Source organism: Pteropus medius, unplaced genomic scaffold (genome assembly GCF_902729225.1).
Source record: "Pteropus medius unplaced genomic scaffold, Ma_sr-lr_union100, whole genome shotgun sequence".
Lineage (NCBI taxonomy): Eukaryota > Metazoa > Chordata > Mammalia > Chiroptera > Pteropodidae > Pteropus > Pteropus medius.
Window position 1 is genome coordinate 4,097,268 of NW_024354498.1, and position 22,935 is coordinate 4,120,202.

The 22,935-nt window shown below is 39.7% G+C and overlaps 1 protein-coding gene and 1 non-coding gene across 6 annotated transcripts in view; both read left to right on the plus strand.

The window, feature by feature from the left end:
- PHKA2 (phosphorylase kinase regulatory subunit alpha 2) overlaps nt 1–22,935 on the plus strand; it is a 74,008-nt gene that overhangs the window by 273 nt on the left and 50,800 nt on the right. For 3 of the 5 annotated variants that reach the window (XM_039852311.1, XM_039852313.1, XM_039852314.1), the window contains exons 1-2: nt 117–590; nt 20,944–21,102. In XM_039852311.1, the coding sequence (XP_039708245.1) occupies nt 513–590; nt 20,944–21,102 (237 nt within the window). In that variant the 5' untranslated portion in view covers nt 117–512. Of the gene's footprint in view, nt 1–115; nt 591–20,943; nt 21,103–22,935 lie in introns of those variants that run through there. The other 2 variants (XM_039852312.1, XM_039852315.1) reach the window with 2 other exon arrangements.
- On the plus strand, nt 14,330–14,456 carry LOC120594335 (small nucleolar RNA SNORA27). Its single transcript, XR_005650548.1, has one exon. It is a non-coding gene; the product is annotated as a small nucleolar RNA SNORA27 (small nucleolar RNA).

The following is a 22,935-nucleotide window of genomic DNA, read 5'->3' on the forward strand; positions in this document are numbered from 1 at the left end:
TGGGACCCACCTCTTTTTCCTTCCCCCTCGGGCCGCGACTCAGAGGGTTCCGTTCCGCGACGGGGGCGGGGCCAGGGCGGGACCGGGGCGGGGCTGCGAGTGGGCTGCGGCAGGAGGATGGGATAGAGTTGGTGGCCCGCCCCTGGGCCTCTTCGCGACCGCCGGAAGACAAAAAAGGCTCGGCGTGGGGATCGTCGCCCCGCGCCCGGAACCCAGTCGCACTGCTTCTTCTGCCGGGGCGCCCGGGACCCAGTCAAGGCGAGGCTGCCAGAGCGCCAGCACCTGTCTCCGCCTCCTCGCCTTGCAGCCGTGCGAAACTCTGGTTGGCTTGTTTTCCAATCATACTTTGGTTCTATCATTTTTTAAGTCCAGACCTACGACCGCCCAGCTCCATCACGAAAACTGTCCGACGCCGTGAGTGTTTGGGAACCAGGCCCGTTTGGCTTCCGCAGCCCGGGCGTCCCACCTCCGCGCAGTAGGTCGGGCACCACGGCCCCGGGAACATCACGGAGATGAGGAGCAGGAGCAATTCCGGAGTCCGCTTGGACGGTTACGCGCGGCTGGTGCAGCAAACCATCCTGTGCTACCAGGTGAGGAGGGACCATCCCGAGCTGCCCTCTGGTGGCACTCATTCTCCTACCCAGTTCTTCTCTCGTGTTCGGAGACTTTGCAGTTAAGAGGTTTCCTCTTTAAATTCAGTCCTTGCTGGCTTGTGATTACCCACCCATTCCCACCCTGTTCTCTGCGAGTCAGGAGACCGAAAGACCGTGTGGCTACTCTACACAGAATTTTTTGCCCACCGTTTGGTATTAAAGACCGAAAGAGCCCCCCGGGTGCTCTGGGTTCAAAATGTATCTCTCTGCATTTGACTACTTCTTTTCGATGAGAGAGGAGATCTGTGTAGGTTAGACAGAGCCCACCGAATGAGGACGGTGAACTCTGGCCTGCGAGGACAGTAGATAGGAGTGAAGAAGCTCCTGAGGTTTGCATCCTACTCTGCAGTATGGATTGACTGCTGCTGCCCTTCCTGTGGGTCACCTTGTTAGAGACCTACCAGCAAGGGCCCTGAGGCTTACTCTGGTTGTTGTTTTACAGATGAGAAAACTGTGGGCCAAAAAGGTTACTGCATTTAGTAGGGTCAGACCCAAAAGCAGATCTTCTGCTCCCAAGTTCAAGGAGTCCTGAGAAGCTGCCCCTGTGATCTGAGGTGTGAATGTGGCTGCTGCTTTGTATTTTGGGGCTAAAGTTATATGTGGGCCCATCATATAAGACAACTAGACTATTTTTATTCGGAGTGAAGACAGCAGCTATGTTGCTTGCTTGCCCTCAATCAACAGCAACTATTTATAGGCCCTCCTGTCAGAGAAGGAAGTAGCATTCCATGGTTAGATGCCTGGCCTGCAAGTTGGGAGCCATGATCCCTCCCAAGCCACTGACCATTTTCCCTTCTTAGCCAATTTCTTAGCCTTGTTTCCTCATTCTGGAAATATTTATTGTGTACCTATTATATGCAAGGCTCTCTGTCGGGTGCTGGGCTCACACAGAAGAATAAATGCTTGTAGTGCAGTGAGATTTATGCATAGGGTCCAGAGTCCCTTGTCTGAAACCCCTGGGTCTAGATGTGTTTGCAAGTCAGAAATGTTTGGATTTTAGAAAGATAATATACATATGCATTCTATAATGACTGCAGTGGAGTCTCGACAGTTCCCCTTAATCAAACACATTATTATTTCTACATCAGAATATAAATATCAACACTGAGTAGGAAAAGTAAAGTCTGAAAATAGTTTCACATCAGTTCAGGTCACCTTTTGCCACCAATGAGCTTGCTGCAAACTTATGAAAACACTTAAAATTTTCAGAGCTTATTGGCTTTGCGCGTGAAGGATTGTTGGTTATTTTGGGAGTTTAGCCCAGTTTGCAGAGCAAAGGAGGAGTCCTGGAAGAGATGATGTTCAAGGTGAGAACTGAAGGAGTAGGCAGGTGAATGGAGGTTATTTTTCCTTCCTCTTTGAAGTATATTATAATTACATCTACAAGGCCTTTCCCTTCATTACTGTCATGGAAGGGGCTTTAAGGAGAACTGAAGAAGCTTGGTTCCTAGGTTTAAATCCCTAGCTCTGCCTTGAACGACATGTATTCACTCAACTTCTGTGAGTCCATGCTGTCATCTGTAAAAAATAACACCTGCCCCCACTGAAGTATTGCAAAGAAAAAATTAGTGCCTGGTGTGTTTGTCTGGCACCAAGTAGGCAATCAGTAAGTAGTGAGTGCTCTTGGTGGTGTTATGACTTTGATATAGGGCCATACGTACTCAAGCCACATGTCCTTGCCTCACCACCCGGCCCATGATCACCCTTTCCTGAAGGCCCTGATCCAGCTACTAATTGCTTTCTGGTCTTTGAACATAATTATGTCTCCCATGGATGTGATGAAATCCTTAAGCATAGAGACCTCATTATTTTTGTTCCTTTTGCATCAAGCAGTGCTCCAGGCAAATGAAAGGTACCCTTAAGTCCTTGGTGATAAAGTACTTCCTGCAGGCTCTAAGCCATCCTAATGACCCAGCTATTGATCCAGGCTTGCCATCCCTCAAGGGCAAAAGAACTATCTTCTCATTAAAGCAAATCTGCAGCGTTGGACTTTCCTCTCTAACATTTTAATGATTAAAAAGTTGTCTGAGCCTTCAGTCATATTTATTTTGGGAGTAGCTGGTGAGAAGCTTTCATGTTTGCCCTCTTTCCCTCTTCCTGGCTGCACTGTCAAGCTCTGCTGGCTAACCAGAATACTCCACAAATGGTTCTGCTGGGAAATCCCACGAGCCTGCACGTGTAGTATCCTACTTTCCCACCTTCTCCCGCCCTACACGCATCCTGCCCCAACAACTAGTCTTCACAGTAGTAGAGCCCTAACCCATTTAGGGCTTCATCACCTTTTCTGAGTGATCTTAGGCACATCACTTAACCACTAAACATGATCGAGCAATTTTATGTTATGCATATTTTTACCACAGTAAGAAAATGAATGAGTTGCAACAATGGTTTCTTAAGTTTGTGCTGTATCTTCCATCTACTGTAGATATGTACAGATGTTTATGAAGCATTTTTCAGTGTTAGCTGGTACAAGCTCTGAACTCTGTTTCCGATTTGCTTTTTAAATCAAGATCAACTTACATGGATTTCACTTGTTAGAAATCATTCAGTGTTAAATATCTCAAACTAATTATCATTCTTCTATTAGAGGCAATAGTTTGTTCATATCAGCTAGCATGTCAACTAATTCCTTTTCCTGTATCTGTGAAAGAGAATATTTTTTCCATTAGTCATTTGCTAAATATACTTGCTGCTAAATATTATTTGAATCTTCAAGGCAAAGAAGGAAAGAGCTATGTTTATAAAAGGATCCTTTTGCAGGTTTGATTTTATATATAGAGAGAGATTAAATATGTACTCTAGGAAGTATCTTCAAATATTCGTTGACTTTTTAAAAAAGCAATTCCTAGATTTATTTTGGCCCAGATAAGAAATACTAACTTCGTGCATTTCTTTGATATCAGCTCTGTTTGAGGGCTCATTCATAAAAGTGTTAAGTACAAAGTGGTGATAAGAGAATATGGATCAGAAAGAAAAGTAATGATCGAGGCAGTGTTCACTGTACCTGCAGATTATTTGGTATAAAAAGCAGATAATTAAGAGACCAGGATCTTTAATGGCAATGAAATTTAAAATGAGAATAATGGGATAACTAAAACATAGAGCAATGGAACAAATAATAATAATAATAAAGACTAATTTAGGGGAAAGGTGAAAAAAGATATAATTAAATAATGGAAAGTAATAACGTGGCAGAAGAATGGGAGGAGACTAGAGTTTAAAGCATTCTAAGGCCTTTATGTTAAGACGGAGGATAGAGGTACTATATATTTTCAGTCAGGAGTTCATATTTAAACATTACTATTAAAGTAATATAAATGGAATATGCAACTTTTGGAGAAACGAAGAAAATTTGATCACTCCAAGAGAAGGAAGGAAAAGAGTGCTTGGGGAGAGAAGGAAGTAAAAAAACAAAACATAGTAAACATAAAGGACAAAACAAGAAGATGCAAACAAGTCCAATTATATTAGTAATCATAATAAGTGTAAATTCTTAGATTAGCCAGAGAATGGAAATTTTTTTGAAAGATACATGTGGTTTACAGGAGACAAAACCTAAAACAGAGGATACTCTGTTTGAAAGTATTTTAGCGAGACAAGATATACTAGGCAAATGCTCACCAAAAAGTAATTATTGTAATTATACTAACATCAAATAGATGTTGAAATTTAAAAATATATATATTATTAGAGATAAAGAATGTTATTACTAAATGATAAGAGGATAATTCACCAAAAGCTGTTTTTTAGAAAAGATTAATAAATAGATAAACTGGCACGATGATGGGAGAGGAGGGACAAATAAATAATATTAGGAGAAAATGGAAAAATACTATGAATAGTTTTGGCAGTAAATTTAAAAATATAAATAGACAGTTTTCTAGAGAAATGTTACCAATGTTAACTCAAGAAAAAATGAAATCTTAATTAGATCTATAACCATTCAATTGAATGAGTCAAAAAAAATCCTAATCCAAGATGAGTTTACAGACTACGACCGTAGAACATTTAGAGGTTTATTTGTCCATTTATCTTTGAGGGGGAAGGAATTTGGCTTTTATTCTGAGTGGGATGGGAAGCCATGAGAGGGTTTTGAGCAGATGAGTGACATCTGAATAATGTTTGAGAAAAATCACTTGGGGGGAAGGGAGAAAATCCCTCATTCCCTCCTCTGGTTCTTTTCGGCTGGCCAAATAATCAAATCAGCAGGAGGCAGGTTGACAAGAGAAAATCAGATTTAACCTTGTACACACGGGAACCCTACATCAGGAGAGAGTCAGAGACCCTGCATACATGAGAGGTTCAGAGATAGAAATGGGGGTTGAGGTGTATAAGACATCCTGAGCTAGGGATGAGGTAAAGTGCCTTTGGGGGCTTCAAAGGGTCGTTGCAGGATGATAAGAAGTGCAGATATTTAGTAAATAGAAGTTTGCCCTGCCCTATAGATAGGTCAAAAATTGTTATCTCAGATAATCTCTTATGGACAAGGCCTCTAATTCAAATTCTTCTAGGTAGTTAGGGGGGAGGAGGTGCAGAAATTTCTCTTGAGCCTGAAACTAAAATTTCTTTTGGCTCAAGGTAATCTGCATACCACTGAGGGACATCTTGGGGTGGCTCATTCTGAACTCTCACACACTCCACCAGCTGCATGGAACATTTGACTGTAAGGAGCCAAAAAACAAAGTGGGGTGACCAATTAGGAAGCTTCTCCAGTTGGACAAGGGTGGTTGCACTGGGGACAGCTGAGAGTGGTGGAACTGGGGGAAGATTTTGAAGATAAAGACAACAGGATTTCCTGGTGGATCGGTGTAAGGTGTGTGGAAAAAAGAGAAGTCAAGAGTCACTCCAAGATTTTTGGCTTATGCTATTTACTGAGATAGGGGAAATTATAGAGGAGCAAGTTTGGGGAGGAAGATAAGAAGTTTTGTGAAATTCAAGGTGCCCATTAGGCATCCAAGTAGAATGTAAGTAGGCGGTTGAATATATGTGTAGAAGTGAAGGGAGGGGTCTGAGCTGGAGATAAAAACCTGGGAGTTATTGTTATATACGTGGTGTTTTAAAGGCCATGAGGCTGGATGAGATCACAAGAGAAAGTATAGACAGAAAAGAGATGTTCAAAGAAGAGCTCTCCAAAAATGGAGAGATCCAGATGAGTAGGAATCTCCAGGGGAGACTGAAGGAGAAACAGAGTGAGAATTACTGAAGTTAAGTCCTCGAGTGAGTGAGAGGGGCTGGAATGTAGCATACCTGTGGTGGACAACCTTAGAAAGGAGCATAGACAGTTTAACCATCAAAACAAGAAGGATAGCAGGGTACACGGGCACCATGTTCTCTTAACTCTTTCTACTTTCTCAGTGAAACACGAGGCACAGTCATCAGCTGAGAGTGAAGATAGGGAGAAGTTATCAGAGATTTGAAAAGAGAGAAGAAGGAAATGGTGGGCCAGGGATTCCTGGTATGACTATCGGACAACATGAAGACTCTTTAATTTTGACTGAGTTCAGTCAGCAAGGCTGTTTGTTTTTCTCCAGCCACATACAGCTTCACAGGTGCATCCCCAGAGTAGGCAAAGAGTCGATTTAACCAGAGCTGGGGTTTTGCCTGATGAATACAATGGAGTGAGAGGGGGCGAGGGATTAACATATAACCCTTATCTTAAATACTTTCAGATAAAATATAGAGGGATAATCCCCAACTCCTTTTAAATGGCCAGTATCTCAAGATATTATGGTCAAACAAGGCATAATGAGAAATAATAATTATGGAGGACATTTACTTATGAATATTGCTGCAAAAATACATAATAAAATACTAATAAAATTAATCCAGCAATGTATAAAAATATACATCACAAGTGGCATTTACCAAAGAATACAAGGAAATTTACTGTAAGAAAATCTACTAATGTAATTTGCCACATTAATTAATTAAAGGGGAAAATGGCATGATCATTTCAATACATGTAGAAAAGCATTCGATAAAATTTAGCATCTGTTAATAATTTTTAAAAAGCACCTCAAAAGTAGACATTTAAGGGAATCTTATTCTCCTGATAAGGGATAATGTGAAAATCTACCAATGTTGTAACTGATGTATTGGTGAGAGATTGGAAACAATATCTTTAAAATCAGGGACATCAGGGATCCCTACTATTGCCCTTTCTATTCAGCATTGTAACTGTGAGCCATGTGATAGACATGAAAAAGAAATGAGAGGTATGGAGACGATTGTTGTTTACAGATATAAGTCCCATAGAAAAACGAAAACTACTAGAACTAGAATTCTCAATTTTTAGAGTAAGTTTTGGGATGATTTGTTATGCAGCAATAAATAATACAGAAACTTAATCCTAAGAGAGTCTTTAGGGAACCAGCCACTTATATAGTTGGTCGGATTCAAGTTTCAGTCTTACTTGAGCGCTTGTTTCAGTTTGATTACACAGCAGATGACATCATTGTTTAGCTTCTAGTTTTGTAAATATTCTCTTTTCATCACTTTTCTTAATAGCAAAGAGATATGCCAGGATAACCAAAAAATATTTTAAGTCCAAATGTCATACTTTACAGTTTCATTTAAGTTGACTTCCTTCATCATTTATAATAATTTTATGTATTTCTGTGGTTGTATTCTATAATATAAACAAGCAATTTGCAGTAGAGGAAACTAATAAACACATGAAATGATGGATCACTTCACTGGTAATCTGAGAAAGTAGAGCACATTAAAACAATGATTTCAGGCTGACACTGGCAACAATTTTAAAGCACAATTCTAAGTGTTGGCAAGGTTGTAGAGAAGTGGTAATTTTCATACACTACTCGTGGGAAAATGTATTAGGATATGCTAACTGCTATAGAAAACAAAGCCCAAAATTTCATTGACTAAACACAGAAGTTTTTTTCTCACTCATATATAACAGCCCAGTGTGGGTCCAGGTCTGTAAGGGTGACATCCAGAGATTGGGGCTACCAGTGGGCTACCATCTTCACATGCAACTCCTGAGGTCACCCTGAATGTTGACATCCAGCTGGTAGGTCAGGAAAGAGTATGGAAGATTGTTCATGGGAGAGTTTTATGGCCAAGACATGGAAACTATATACTCCATTTCCACTCACATTCCTTTGGCTAGAAGTCAAGCACACCTAACTGTAAGAGAGAACGGGAAATGTAGTATAGCTGAATGCCTAGGAAGAAGAAAAAATTCAATTAGTGATTAGCTAGTAGTCTATGCCATAGAATCTAATGTACAGACTGTTAATTGATACAATCACCTTGGAAAACAATTTGGAGCGATATTGGTGAAATTGTAGCTATGTATATCCTATGACCCAGGAGGTTTCTATCTAGATACATATACTAATGATGTGTTTTTTCCCATTGCCCAAGGAGACATGTACGAGGACATTTGTTGAAGCATTGTTTGATAAAGGGAAAAATTATAAAAACTCTAAATGTTCATCAATTTAGAAATGGACAAATAGAGATCTGGCCACAAAATGGAATACTATACAGTGGTTAAAATGAATGGCCTAGATTTACATGTATCATTGGATAACCCTCAGAAATTTAAAGTTGAGCGAAAAAAGCAAGTTATAGAAGAATAAGTACAGTATGCTACCATGTATGTAGAACTTTAAAAACACCCAAAATAATGCTCTATCTTGCTTATGGACATATATTTGTTGTAAGGATTTTTAAAATATGAACAGGAAAAATATGGCTTTTGAGTACTGTCGCAGTTCTCAGAGTGTGGTCCCCAGATCCCTTGGGATCCCTGAGCCCTTTTCAGGGCTGACGGATGGCGCCTGGTCTGTGTGTTGACTCGAGAAAGAAAGCACTTAATGGATAACATTTTGTCCTTCCTAGTATAATCCAGTGCCCTGTCTCTGCCATCTCCTAACGTCAACTCTTTTGAGGTACAGCCTGGAGGAGGGGTTTTGCTATGCCCTTTTCAGATAGCTTTTAAATATTTTAGTGCCAGATAGAAACATTTACATAATACAACGAAAAAATATTCTTGAATCGTCCATTTACAAATAGAGGACTATAATAACCTATTACAAGGGAGAGATTTAGAATTGTTTCTTTTGCAGGGATCCAAAAGATCATCTAGTCAGATCACTTAGTCTCCTTTTACAGTTAAAGAATTCCAGACGAGAGGGTTGAGGGGACCTTTTTCAGGGTCATACTTCTGGTGAGCGGACAGCCTCATGATAAGCATTCTGTCTTGGTGGAAACAAGCCAGAGGAGTGGAGATGTATCTGCCTCACAAAAGAGAGTGAAATAAATATCACATGTCTCACAGTGGGTAGGGGGAATATAATTAATGTTCATAAAATACTTCAGAGAAGTGGTTCTTAATCAAATGGGTTGCGGACCCATTTGAGAATTTGTTAAAGGCTGAATATCCTATCCTTTCCTGAGAAAAATGCTCACACAAAAGTTCTAGGAGTCTCATGGACCTCCATGTCCCTGTCCCGTATCTGGGCTCTAAGAAATCCCCTGGAGAGCCCAGATACGGAGCGACATGTGATGCCTCCGTGCTCTGAACCCGAACCTAATGGAATAAAAGTCTATCTTATAATTAAAAATATCAAATAGTGACACCCACAATTTTCTTGTTTCAGTGAAAGGTTACTAGCACCCGGTATCCCTTGATTCTCAAACTTCAGGTGTCAGCCAGGAGGATACTGACAGTCCCACTGCTTTTGAATGTTTTCTGTAAGTTTCCACAATACCAGGCTAAGGACTGACATCACAGCAATCCCCCACCTTACTACAGGAATTGGCAAGAGAAGCAAAGAATTAAAATGTCAAGAGAGTGGTAAAGCCATTTGCACGTTTGATTGTAGCTAAGGGGCCCAGAATGGTTTCTGTGAGTTTTGAACATTTTAAGTTGAGCATTAGGATCTTAAACGAAGCTGGAACAAAGCTGGAATGAAGTGGATGCCTGCAATGCTTAGCTTCCACTATAAGCTATCATTCAGTCATAGGAGATGGTGCAAATGCCCAGGCCCAGGACAGCTTACAGCTTGTGCATTATTTTGTAAACTCAGAGGGGGGAATCTAATAAGCAGCAATTTAGGAAAAGACATCATTTGAAAGTGAGAATTGTACACCTGTGATCGATCTCCTTAGGTAAAACATGAGGCTGTTACATGTTAGAGCTTGAATTTTCAGCATTATTCTCTGAGCACCTGAGGTTTATATATCAAATTGTACAAAATCTATCTTTTAAACTAATGGAAAAAGAAAGCATTACTCACACAACCAGTAGTCTCAATTACAGATGCAATCATTTTAAAATAAATGTTATTGTAATTCCCTCTTTAAAAAACATTTTAAGTCCAAAGCATTGCCCTTTCCCATCTCCTTTAATATTTTAAGTAGTAGTTGCTAAAACAAAACCCCAGTACAACGAATGTATTTAACCAGTTTTTGGAGTTATAATAGAATTTTTTACCTTCTATTTTTTGCTTTACCAGCATGGGGGCGGTTGGGGGTGATGGTGAGTAATCATGTATTTTCAACATTTATCCTAGTCTCTTCTGGGTATTTCATTTGAATAATTGAACTGTACTTCCCTCCCTTGGAACTGAGCCAGGCAGTGACATGTACTTAGCCATCCTTAATCCAAAGGAAAAAGGATGGGAGGGTAGGGGTTAGCTGGAGGCTCCTGACCTCTGTCTCATGCAGCATAAGAAAGGGAGCTCAAGGGAGAGGCTTCACAAAGATGGGAGCCTATGAAGGAGAGGTGTTTGCAAGAAAGGCATTACAGGCAGAAGAGCATGTGCACAGGCCCAGGAGTGCAAGAGCAGAGTGTGTGCAGGAAGCATTAATTCACGTTTTCTGGGGAACTGAGGAGGGAGTGTCTGCTAATTAGGCTGGATATGAGAGGAAGAGCCCACACATATTGAGCCTCGTATGGCAGTCTAAGGAACTTAGATTCTATCTTGTAGAATTGGAGAATTTTGAGCAGGGCAGTGAAGTCTAAATCTTTCTGTGATCTCCCTTTGTGGAGAATGGATTGAAGGAACCAGTACTAGAGGCAAGGAGATCAGTAAGGAGCTATTCCAATTTTTCATGAGGCATAGGTAGGGGAAGAGAGAATTTATACTCTTTGTGCCATTTTTGGTATAAAGGTGACAGCATTCATCTCTGTGCCCTCCAGTGAGAAATTGTAAAATGTTAAGTAGTTTGGTACTACATTCTAGCATATATTTTTTGCATTAATATTACCTCAATCTTGGATGACTTTAATAGTATCCATATAAGCATTCGTAGTTCTGTTTGTCAGGATTCCTTCAGTTGTGACAGAAACCTACCTCAAACAGCCTTTAAGCACAAAAGATAATTTATTGTTCAAATAACTGAAAAGTCCAGGGTATTGTTCTGGATTCAGGCATGGATGAATCCTGGAGCTCAAATGATCAAGTATGTCTCTTTTCATTGCTTGGCCTTGTTTGACTTGTAGTGGGCTTATATTACTTCTAGAGTGGTGGCCTCCACAGAAAGAAAGCTTTTTCTATAATGGCCGCAGTGAAAGTCCTGACTGAGAATGGTTCTCAGGTGGTCCAGTCTGGGTTGCATGTTCATCCTTGAACTGTACCCCAGTTGTCCAGACCTGGGTCACATGTCCTTCCCTACAGCTTGGGCCAGGACCAGGAGGCAGGCAGGGATGGGTCAGCCCCGCCAGAATTACATTGAGTCAGATTCAGAGCAAGAGAAGTGATAGGCCATTACCAGAAAAAGGGGGAGCAGGTGCTGGGCAGGCAGAGGCAACAGCATTTCCATTAGGGTGGGGATGAAGCAAAGGGCCCAAGGGCACCCATGCTCTCCAATCTGCTTTGAATCCTCCTTTTTATAGAAAGGGAAACTGATGCCTACAGAAGCTAAGTGATTTGCCCAAGATCACATAGCTAGTAAGTGGCATAGCAGAGATTTGAACCCAGGTGTGTCTTACAGACAGTAGGATCTCTGCCTTTTACCACTATGTTATATACTATACTTCCTGTTTGGGATGGCCTTTGGGGTCCTTCTGCCCAAATAATGCCAGAGACTGAGCCCGCATTACCTACAACCCTGTCCATTCTATTTGGAAAATTCTAAATGTTAGGAAGTTCTTACACGAGTTAAAATCTGACTTGAGTTTAGTAATCTAAAAAATTGAATCCCTCTTTCAGAGGACAACCTTTCAGCTCTTTGAAGATGTTAACTTGCTCTCCCTTAAGCCTTCTCTGAACACCCATCTTCTTTCCCTGTTCCCATGAGATGTGGCTTTTAGCCTTGTCATAGCCCCAATCACCCTCTGGGTATGTTCCAGGTAGTGAATGTCCCTTTTAGGACATGGTGCTTGTCAGTGACAAAATATGCCAACTGTGCTCTGCCATACTGGCAGTTCAGTGAGACTGTCATTTCCCTTATTCTGAAAACTCTACTTCCATTAACACAGCATTGGCTTTTTGGTATCCACTCACATGCCATTGGTAGTTTGCTGTTAAAACTTGCAGTCAAAAAAAAAATTGCAGTCAGTGTTATACAGTTGAAATTTATACCTAAGTATTCAAGCAAGATGTGACTAGGTCACAGGGTAGCTGCTGGGACGAGTGTAGGGATGATTTGGAAAAGAGAGAAGAGGCTCTGTTTAAAGATTTGTTGGGGCCCTGGTTGCGGGGATATAGCAAGCTGAGTCAACTCAAACGTGTCGGAGTGATAGCTAATAAAATTAGTTCAACAGGCTTTTATTAAGCATGTGAGCCCAATAAATAAATTCTTGTTGAATTCTGTCTAGTTTCTTACAACCTGTTGTCCAACTCCAAAAGCATTCTGCTATTCTAGTATTGGCTCATCATCTACTTTGCAGCCAGTACATGTCCCTCCCCTCACATGTTCACACCCTCTAAGAAGCAGTAGATGTCACCATTTCAGCATCTCTGCTCTCTTCTATTGTCAAAATCTGCCCCATCCCCTACTTGCTCTGAGAATCATCTTTCTATTGCCACCAGCCAAGAAGATTGTAGAAGTGCTCTTTCTTGAGCCTGTATGATAAAGACTATGAAGACGTTAGCTTTTACTTTTTCATTTTCCAAGTAGACAATTATAATGTTGAATATGTGTTTAAACTATGCACACACCACCCTAGAGACTCATGAACCCTATCTTCTCCATTCACCTTCTATCACCGTGCCTCCTACCCAACTGAAGTTCACTGCCCTCTGTTTTGCCTTTTTAAACTTCACCCTGTCCTGTAAGGTTACTAGTCTCTATTTTACCCATCTCTTCTCTGAGCCTAGCAATAGCCATTTCCTGTATTTGAAACTGCTCCCTGTTTTATTCACTTTTCTACTTTTAAAGCAAATATGAGGCTTACCTCCCATTTGAATCATTCCTAAGGTTCATGCTGTGCGTGCCTTACTTGCTTCTTCAGGGTTTTCTGACGACTGAACAGAAGAATGTGCAGAATAGTAAAACAAGCATTCTTAAAGAGAAAATTACTTATATTTGCTGTGCATAATACAAATATATATAGATAATATCTATACTTTTAGCATCTTTGAAAAGATATTTCAGACTATAAATCAGTAAAAATATAACCTTTATATTTGTTTATTTATTTATTTAGCACCTAACTGGGCCAGGATCCTGGGTTGGAATGGTAAACAAAAGAAACAGACTTTACCCTTAGGAAGATTAATGCATGGAAATAATACTTGCAATTGTGCCAGAAAGATATCCCATTTTCGTGGATCGGAAGACTTAATATGGTTCAGATGGCATTACTCCCCAAACTGATCTACAGATTTGACACAATCTATCAAGATCCCAGCTGCTTTTTGCAGAAATCGACGAGCTGATCTTAAAATGCCCATGAAAATGCAAGGAACCCGAAACTGTCAAAATAATCTTGAAAAAGAACAACAAAGTTGAGCACTCCCACTTCCTGATTTCAAAACTTACTAGAAAGCTAATAGTAATGAAGACAGAATGGTACTGGCATAACGATAGACATACAGATGACAGGACAGAATGGAACAGAATTGAGAGTTCAGAAATAAACCATTGATTTTCCACAAAGGTGCCAAGACAATTGAATGGGGGAAAGAATCCTCTTTTCAACAAATGCTGCTGGGACAATTGGATATCCACATGCTAAAGAGAATGAAGTTGGATCCCTTCCTTATACTATATACAAACTTAACCTAAATATAAGAACTAAACTGTTAAAACTCTTAGAAGAAAACGTAAGAATAAATCTTCCTGATTTGGGGTAAGCAAAACCTCCTTAGTACAATATCAAAAGCACAAGCAACAACAATATAGTCAAATTGGACTTCATCAAAAATTAAAAACTGTTCGACTGCAAATGATACCATCAAGAGAGTGAAAAGACAACCCACAGAATGGGAGAAAGTATTTGGAAATCATATACATGTTAAAAGACTTGATTCAAGAATACATAAAGAACTCTTCCAACTCAGTATTTAAAAGATAAATAACCCAATTTAAAAATTGGGAAATGATCTGAATAGACATTTCTCCAGTAAAAGATATACCAATGATCAATAAACACATGAAAACATGCCCAATATCATAAACTATCAAGGAAATGTAAACCAAAACCATGAAATATTATTTCATACCTAGTATTATAGCTGCAATCAAAAGGATGGATAATACACCCCCTTTTCACTTTACCAATTGGACTTATGTCTCTATTGGTCATTCAAGTGGGGCAAAGGAAATAACCTTTTAAAACTCAAGCAAACTGGGTGTTTGTCTTGTATCCTGTCAGAGGAAACAAATTGAAAAAAAAAGACAGATAATAACAGATTTTGGTGAGAACAGGAAGAAATTGGAACCCTCATATGTGTAAAATGTATTTTGCATACATTTTAAAATTCCATACATTTTACACGTATGGGGGTTCCTATGTAAAATTGCATGGCTGCTTTGGAAAACAGTTTTGTACTTCCTCAAAATGTTATAGAGTTTCCATATAACCCAGCAATTCTACTCCTAGGTATAGACCCAAGAGAACTGAAAACACACATTCACACAAAAATTTGTACATGAATTTTCATAGCAGCATTATTTATAATATCTAAAAAGTGGAAACAACCAAAATGTCCATCAACTAATGAATGGAAACACAAAATGTGATGTGTCCATACAATGGAATATTATTTAAATACAAAGGGATGAAGTACTGATACATCTACAATGTTGATGGACCTCAAAAACTTTATTCTAGGTGAAAGAAGCCAGTCACAAAAGACCACGTATTGCATGATTCCATTTATATGAAATGTCCAGAAGAGGCAAATCTGTGGTTCCCTGGGGCTGGAGGATTGGCGGTCCAGGACAGATAGGAGGTGACTGCTAATAGGTATGGGGTTTCTTTTGGGGGTGATGTTTGCATAAGTCCGTGACGAGCGAAAAGGTTGAATTGTACCTTTTAAATGGGTTAAAAGTGTGGTATGTGAATTGTATCTCAATAAAGCTGTTTTCTAAAAAAAAAAAAACAAATCAGTATACATTTTTTCCTCCATTAGGAGTTGTTTATGATTTTATCTTTCTAAAGAATGTCAGTAACGGTGGAATCATATGGTGAAAATTAACACTGATGACTTCTTCATAACCACATTAACCTTTGGGACCAATCAGGTTAATGATTCTTAAATGATTTGTTTCAGTTCCTGGGATATGGGATATCTGGTTCTCTGTTTTGCCTTGTTATTGTGAGTTATTCACATCCATGCCGTTGTGTGGCCGTGGTATTTGCCGCATTTTCTCACGCCATGAGTAAAGCTTATTATATGGGCGTATGTATGTTTAATCAGTTCACTTGGGCTGCTTCGCCTGATTCACCCACTGAAGAACACTTGAGTTGTTTCTAATTTTTGGCAGTTATGAATCAAACTGCTTTAAACATTCATGTAGAGATCTTAATTTCTCTAGGGTAAATACCTAGGAGCAGGATTGCTGGCTTGTAGGGTAAATGTATTTTCAACTTTATTAGAAACTGTCCAACTGTTTTCTAGAATGACAGCACCATTTTACATTCCCAACAGCAACTTTCGAGGATTCCAGTGGCTCTACATCATGCTAACAGTTAATATTGGCAGTATTTTTTATGTTAGTGATATCTCATTGTGGTTTTAATTTGCATTTCCTTAATAGCTAATGATGTTGACCTTTTATATGCTTATTTCTTATCCATATATCCTTTTCGGTGAAGTGTCTGTTTAAGTTGCTTTTGTTTTTTGTTTTGTTTTGTTTTGTTTTACCAATTTTTAAATTGGATTGTTTGTTTTCTTACTGTTGAGTTTTGAGAGTTCTTTATATAATCTGGATACAGTTCCCTTGTTGAATATGTGACTTGCGAATAGTTTCTCTCAGTCTGTAGCTTGTTTTTTTTTTTTTATCTCTTAACAGTGTCTTTCACAGAGTACAAACTTTTAGTTTTGATAAAGCCCAGATTATTGATTTTTCTTCTATGGCTGGTTAATTTTGCCTAACTCTAGGTCATGAAGATTTTTCTTCTATGCTTTCTTATAAAAAGTTGTATAGGTTTACATTTTACGTTTAGATATGTGATCCATTTTTCATAAATTTTTGTACAAAGTGTGGGATTTAGATTGAGATTCATTTTCTTGCATATAGATGTCCAGTTTTCCAACATCATTTATTAAAAAGGTTGTCTTTTCTCCGTTTATCAAAATTCAATTTGTCATATTTGTGTGGATCTATTTCTGGACTCTCTATCCTGTTCTACCCACTGTGTGCCTCTTTGCCTCTTGTTAGGTACATACACTTTTAGGATTGTTATATCTTCATGGTGAACTAACCCTTTCATTATTATGTAACAGCCCTCTGTATCCATGGTAATTTTCTTTGCTGCGAATCTACTTTTTCTGATATTAATATCTCAATTCCTTGTCCCTCTTCCCCCTACCCTAAAGAATAAGAATTTCAGTTAATAACTTTAATACTTTTTTTTATAAGCCAAAAAGAAAAATGCCAGTGGTTCATCACCATCTTAATCTCTGATTGCAGTTGGCAGGTAGATCACCATGACAGCATAGTTGTTCACAATTATTGCTTCTCATGTGGGGAAAGATTCCACGTCTCTACCCTATTGAATTCAGGAATGACCATGTGAGTTGCTCTTGCCGGTGAGATGAGGAAGGAAGTGATACATGTGAGTTCTGACCGCCAGCCTTAAGAAGCAGCTCATGGTCAGCTGTGTCTTTCCTCTTCTCTGCCATGAGATGGGCAGTGATGTGGGTACAGGCTGCTCTAGTAGCCTGGTTCCTTTGGTTTCTACAGGAAAGAAAGCAGAGCAGGACCATAGCTGACCAGGGATGGACACAAGAAATAAACATTTGTTATAAGCCACCGAGATTTTAGTGTCATCTGTTACCATAGCATAGGGGCCAAGCCCTGGGCCCAATCTATTCTAGATTTTAGAGCCCCACCCTTTTTTCTCATAAATAGGAGCCAAGAAGGGTACTTTCCTAAATTAAAAATGAAGGAGTGGTGGAGAAGGTAAGAGGGGCCATAAAATGACTGGAGTTAAAGGACAAACTGTGCAGCCGTTGGCCCCTTGCCCTTGTTGAAACACAACTTGTTAGGCTCATCTGTCTCGGGCCTTTTTTCCTAGAGTTTGAGGATGTCATTGTCACTTCCCCTGCAGCAGGGGCACTGAGTCTCAGCACAAGTCTGTGCTGTCTCCTCTGACACTGCATTGGGCCACTACTGTTGCCTCTTCATACCTATCCTTGCAGCTGCCATCGACTGAGCTCTGTTCCATCCTCTTCCTTTAGGGCCTCACACCTGTCACTTCAGGAAATCGTTGTGGCATGGTAGAGTGGCTTTTATCACAGAATTTGTCACTGATATTCTTTTTTTTTTGTTCAGGTGAAGTACACAGATTTTAGTATAATAAAACAAAGAGAAAATTTATATAAATGAGCAAAATTCAGGGCTAAAGAAGGGTGGAGAGTTACCAGAGTTTTTGTCTGAACCATATCAATGGGATAAAATATATCCATTAGCAGTATTAACAGTAAAAATAAAAGAGGACACCGAGGCATTATTTTTTTCCTAATAAAAGTAACGATGATTACATCAAGCTAACTTGCAGATTCTTCCCCTAACCATCTATCTTCATCAGATTTCTTGAAATAAGTATATGAAAAAGAAGTAGTGTGAATGAAATCTGTTCAAATAGGTCAATAATATTAATATGGTTTACAGTTATTGAGTGCTGATTTGTGCCAGACGCAGTCTAAAATGTCTGATACGAATTAATTCATTTAATTCTCACAAACAACCCCATGGGGGCTAGGTACTGTTCTAATACCCATTTGATAAATGGAGACACTAAAGTAATTTGCTCAATCACAGCTGGGTTGTGGTATAGAGCTTTGAATGCAGACAGTCTGTTTCCAGAACCTGTGCTCTTAATACATTGAAGGTTATATGCAGACAACGATATAATCAAATTATATTTTTAAAAGATTGGAAAGTAGCATATAGCTAGAATGACATATCTGAAGCCATAGGCTTAATCTGGACAAATATACCTACCTTCCTCCTGCTGTCTGCAATTTGGCTGTTTGTATTTAGCTTGGGAAATTACATCAGATATGGAGGCCTTTTGTTTCCCCCTCCATTTAGATAGCTAATGTAAGCAGAAGACCCCAGAGCTGTAAAGAGATGGACCTGTTAGGTCATTCACAAAAATAAGTGAGAATGCAGCTGATGCAGTATAATCCACCTCTAACTAATAGAATACTCAAAGACAAAAACCACTGGTCATCCTTATAAGGGACAGCAGGCTGGGAATTTCAGAGTATCTCCCAGTCTGATTTTATGAATCACATCAAAATGGAACTTCCACATCTTTTTCCCATACAATGTATTTTTTTTTTTTAATATATAGACTTAAAGAAAGAAGCAAGTCTTTGTCAGCCTGGGCTGCTCTAACGAAATACCACAGACTGGCTGGCTTAAACAACAGAAATTTATTTCTCAGGTTTTGGGGCTGAGTATTCTGATATCAGGGCACCAGCGTGGTCAGGTTCTGGTGAGAGCCCTCTTCTGGGTTGCAGACAGCTAACTTCTTGTCGCATCCTCACATGGCAGAAGGAGAGCAAGCTGGCTCTCCGACCTGTCCTTGTAAGTACACTAGTCCCATTCATGAGGGCTCTGTCTTCATGACCTGATCATCTCCAAAAGGCCCCACCTTCAGATACCATCACGCTGGGAATTAGATTTCAACATAAGAATTTTGGGGAGACATAACCATTCGGTCCATAACAGTATTTCTTTTTGCTGAGTGTAGTAACACACCAATTAAACATGGCTCGCACATGCAGTTTTGAATATGGGGATCTCCAAAACACCAGACAGCTTCTCTATAGTGGAACACAGGGTTCAGACAGTCTACCTCTTGGTGGGGATGAACTAATCCATTTCACCAGTTAAGCCCAAACTAGAGAATCAAAGAGGTGACTTTCAGTTGACAGTGACATTTCATAATCCAAACCACACTTGGTCCTATGTGCAAGTAGTCACTCCTATGTCATCAGAAGGCTGTCTCAATGGATTCATGGTTGATGAGAACGCCAGGAAGGGACTGAGTCCTTTCTCTGGATCTCTTGATGATTTCCTGTCCTGGGGTTGGTGCATAGTGGGTTTTTTTGTTTATTTTGTTTTGTTTTTTAAAGAACTCCAGTAGTCCACTATTAGAATAGGACTTGGACCTTCGCTCAGCCACACTAGACTTCAGTTCCAGCTGACTTTAAAATCATTGATTTGTAGTTGTTGGCTGTAGAACTGTGTCAATACACTGAATCCTGTTACCCCTAAGGACAGTATCAGTTGAGTTTTAGATGTTTAGTTAAAGGAGAGAGTTAAATATTTAATTCTGTAGGTGGGACCATTTGAAACCATGCCAGTGTTTTTGTTTGTTTGTTTGTTTTACCTAATCACCTTGGCAGTTTCACTTTGAAACTACCCAACAGAGTTCTTTTATGAGCCCTCTTGTGAATGATTTGATACCATTTCGAGTAACACATTTTTTAAGCTGGCAAGGCTCTGAATGTTATAATGTATTTTATTAGATACATATTTCTTCACATATTTTCAGGAAAAAAATCAACAGAGCCTTTATCTTTATGCATCTCTTTTCCTATCTTATCCATTTTATTTCCAGGTACAGAGTTTATTAGGACCAGCTTTAAAAAAAAATGGCTTCATTGAGATATAATTTACTTACGTATAACTCATCTATTTAAAGTGTACAATTTAATGGTTTTCTTATATTCACAGAGTTGTGCATCTTCACTACAATCAATTTTAGAACGTTTTCATCATTCAGAAAAAGGAGAAAAAATCTGCTAGCTATCATCGCTCCCCATTTCCTCCCACTATACCCCCACCTCCAGCCCTAGACAACCGCTAATCTACTTTTATATCTCTATAGGTTTGCCTATTATGGACATTCCATACAAATGGAATCATGTACCATTTGGTCATTTGTGACGGGCTTCTTTTCCTTAGCATAGTTTTCAAGGTTCTTTCATGCTGTAGCACCTATCAGTATTTCATTCCTTTGGTTGCTGAATAATATTTCATTATATAGACCACATTTTGTTTATCTATCCGTTGATGGACATTTGGGTTGTTTCTTCTTTTGGACTATTATGAATAATGCTGTTACAGACATTATATACACTTTTTAATGACTCGGCTGCCCTTTTAAATACTGGTGATATCAAGCTAAATAGAACCTCCAATGTCCTTTTGCTCAGAGCATCCTTTTTAGGCACATGAAGTGTCAGGATTACAAATGAGGCAGCTAAGTCCCAAATAGGGTAGGCAGCTTTCCTGGGCAGACAGATCTAGAATAGTGGAATGAGGTCCCGCTCCCAAGTTCAATGCTTTACCCATTGGTATAGAAACATGAAGGCAGAAGAAGACCCAAAGCCCACAGTGCACAGTTTTGTAAGTCTTGTCGGCTTTTTCTGTTTGTCACTTCCAACAGTGTGGTCTGGTCTGAAAGCAAAAGAACAAGAACTTCAAAGTTAAAAGATTCCTTAGAGATTGCCTTAGTGATGTCACTTCTTGTCCGAGATCACACTGTCAATGGCAGAGCAAAGACTAGAACTTTGTCTCTTCACTCCTCATCCCACCCCTTGTTGTGTCCCCTGAGAGCAAGTATTCATTGCCCAAGAGCTGGGTGAAGGTGGTACTGAGTTATTTTGTGTTTCTTCTCTAATAGAATCCCGTCACAGGGCTGCTGTCTGCCAGTCATGAACAGAAGGACGCCTGGGTGCGGGATAACATCTACAGCATCCTGGCCGTGTGGGGCCTGGGTATGGCCTACCGCAAGAATGCCGACCGTGACGAGGACAAGGCCAAGGCTTATGAGCTGGAGCAGGTAATGCTGACTGGTAGCCATGTCTCAGCCTTTAGCTCCTTTTCCTTGAATTGAAAAGCCAAGAGGAAGTAGCTGTGTGTGCAGAACAGTTTGATGCAGGTGTCGCCTCCATTTCTTCTACAGAATATTTTGGGGAGACACTTAGGTGGTCTCAGCCTCTCATTTGTCTTTCTCTTTGAGATTTTTCCCTCCAAAAAAAAAAAAGGCAAACAAAAATCACACTGAATAGGAAAATAAAGCACCTTTATTTTCCTATTCAGTGTGAATAGGAAAATAGCTACGTTTTTCCCACACATATTCTGTTAATTTTATACATACTTATAAATGAGATTATATAAACTATTATGATTGTTTTTTTTTAAGTCAATACACCAGAACTACAAATTCCAAAGTATATGCTCCTTTCGGAGTAGTCATGTTAAAAGGATACTTATCCAAACAGTGTTGCCACTGCTTAAAACATTTTTGGAATTACCTTAAAAATGCCTTTCTGTTTTAAGCCATTCCAAAGCAGCCTTATTCATTTATAGTCACCCTGTAATTTTGAACCACATTTGTGTTGTCCAATTTTCATGCCTATGTTACCATACAACACAATGAAGTCCTTTTATTGTTTTCTAAAATCAGAAACCAAAATACCCACCAAAGGAAAGATTTGCCATCACTGAATATATAAGGAAATAATCTGTCCCTGAGCCCAGGAGCTGTTTTCAGAATGTTTTGAGTGATAGCATTGAAGTAGGGAGCATTGACACATGAAAGTATAGTTCTCTTGGTGTGAGAACCTTTGAGATGTATCTTTGATTCATACATTCCTCATTGACCCTCATAGTCAGTGGGCCATCAGATCCCGGGAGAGTTCTTAGGGCCCAATCTGTGCTTGTTTGTAGCAACCAAAATGGGCATGAGCTATAGGCAGCCGTGACAGCAGTATGGAGGCTAAAAGAGGAGGACTGTCTGTGGGAGCAAGGGAAGGACAGGTTGGATTTGACTAACATGCTGAGTATGAGGTGTGAAGTTGCATAGTGTTGGAGGTAAGGCAAGAATTGGTAGTTCTCTAAATGCCTACAGCAAGCATGGAATGCTCCTCCAAGAAGTCGGATGGCTATTACGTAAGCTAATCATTCATTTAATAGTATAATAATTTGATGCCAGTGTCCTCCAAACTTCTTATCCCCCTTTGATACAAAATTAGAGTATAGCCATGCCTGTGCGCGCGCTCGCTCTCGCTCTCGCTCTCTCTCCCTTCCTCTCTCCCCCTCCCTCCTCTACCTCTCCTCTACCTCTCTTCTGTAAACAGTTTCTGATCCAGGTTAGAATTGACTAGATTTGCTGCTCGGTGACTGACAATAGCAAGGCACAAACAGGCCACTTGTTTGATTTGTTGAGCGTGGTTAATAACTAAAGGAGACATCTCCCTTGATTATGGAAAATAACATGAGGTCTTCCAGCGATCTTCAACAAGGACACTATTGCATTTGGGGCTTAGGCAGTACAGTTACAATGGTGTGAGACTGTCCCATGCATTGCAGGACTCTAAGGATCCTTGGTCCTTACCAAATGCCAGTAGCCCCGACCCCCATCATGGTGACAATAAAAATGCCTCCACCCCCACATTTCCAGATGCTCCCCCCGGGGGATGGTAATGTCACCCCCAGTTGGAGACCACTCTGATTCTTCATAACTTTTCTTTATTTGAAGGGAAGTCAAACTAACAAATGTTTATGCTATGCACTATAGGAAGTGTTAATTATAACAATGTTAATTATGCCTTCTATTTATGAGGCAACATTTTCTGCCTCAAAAGAATATATGACAAAGTGAGATGCCCAT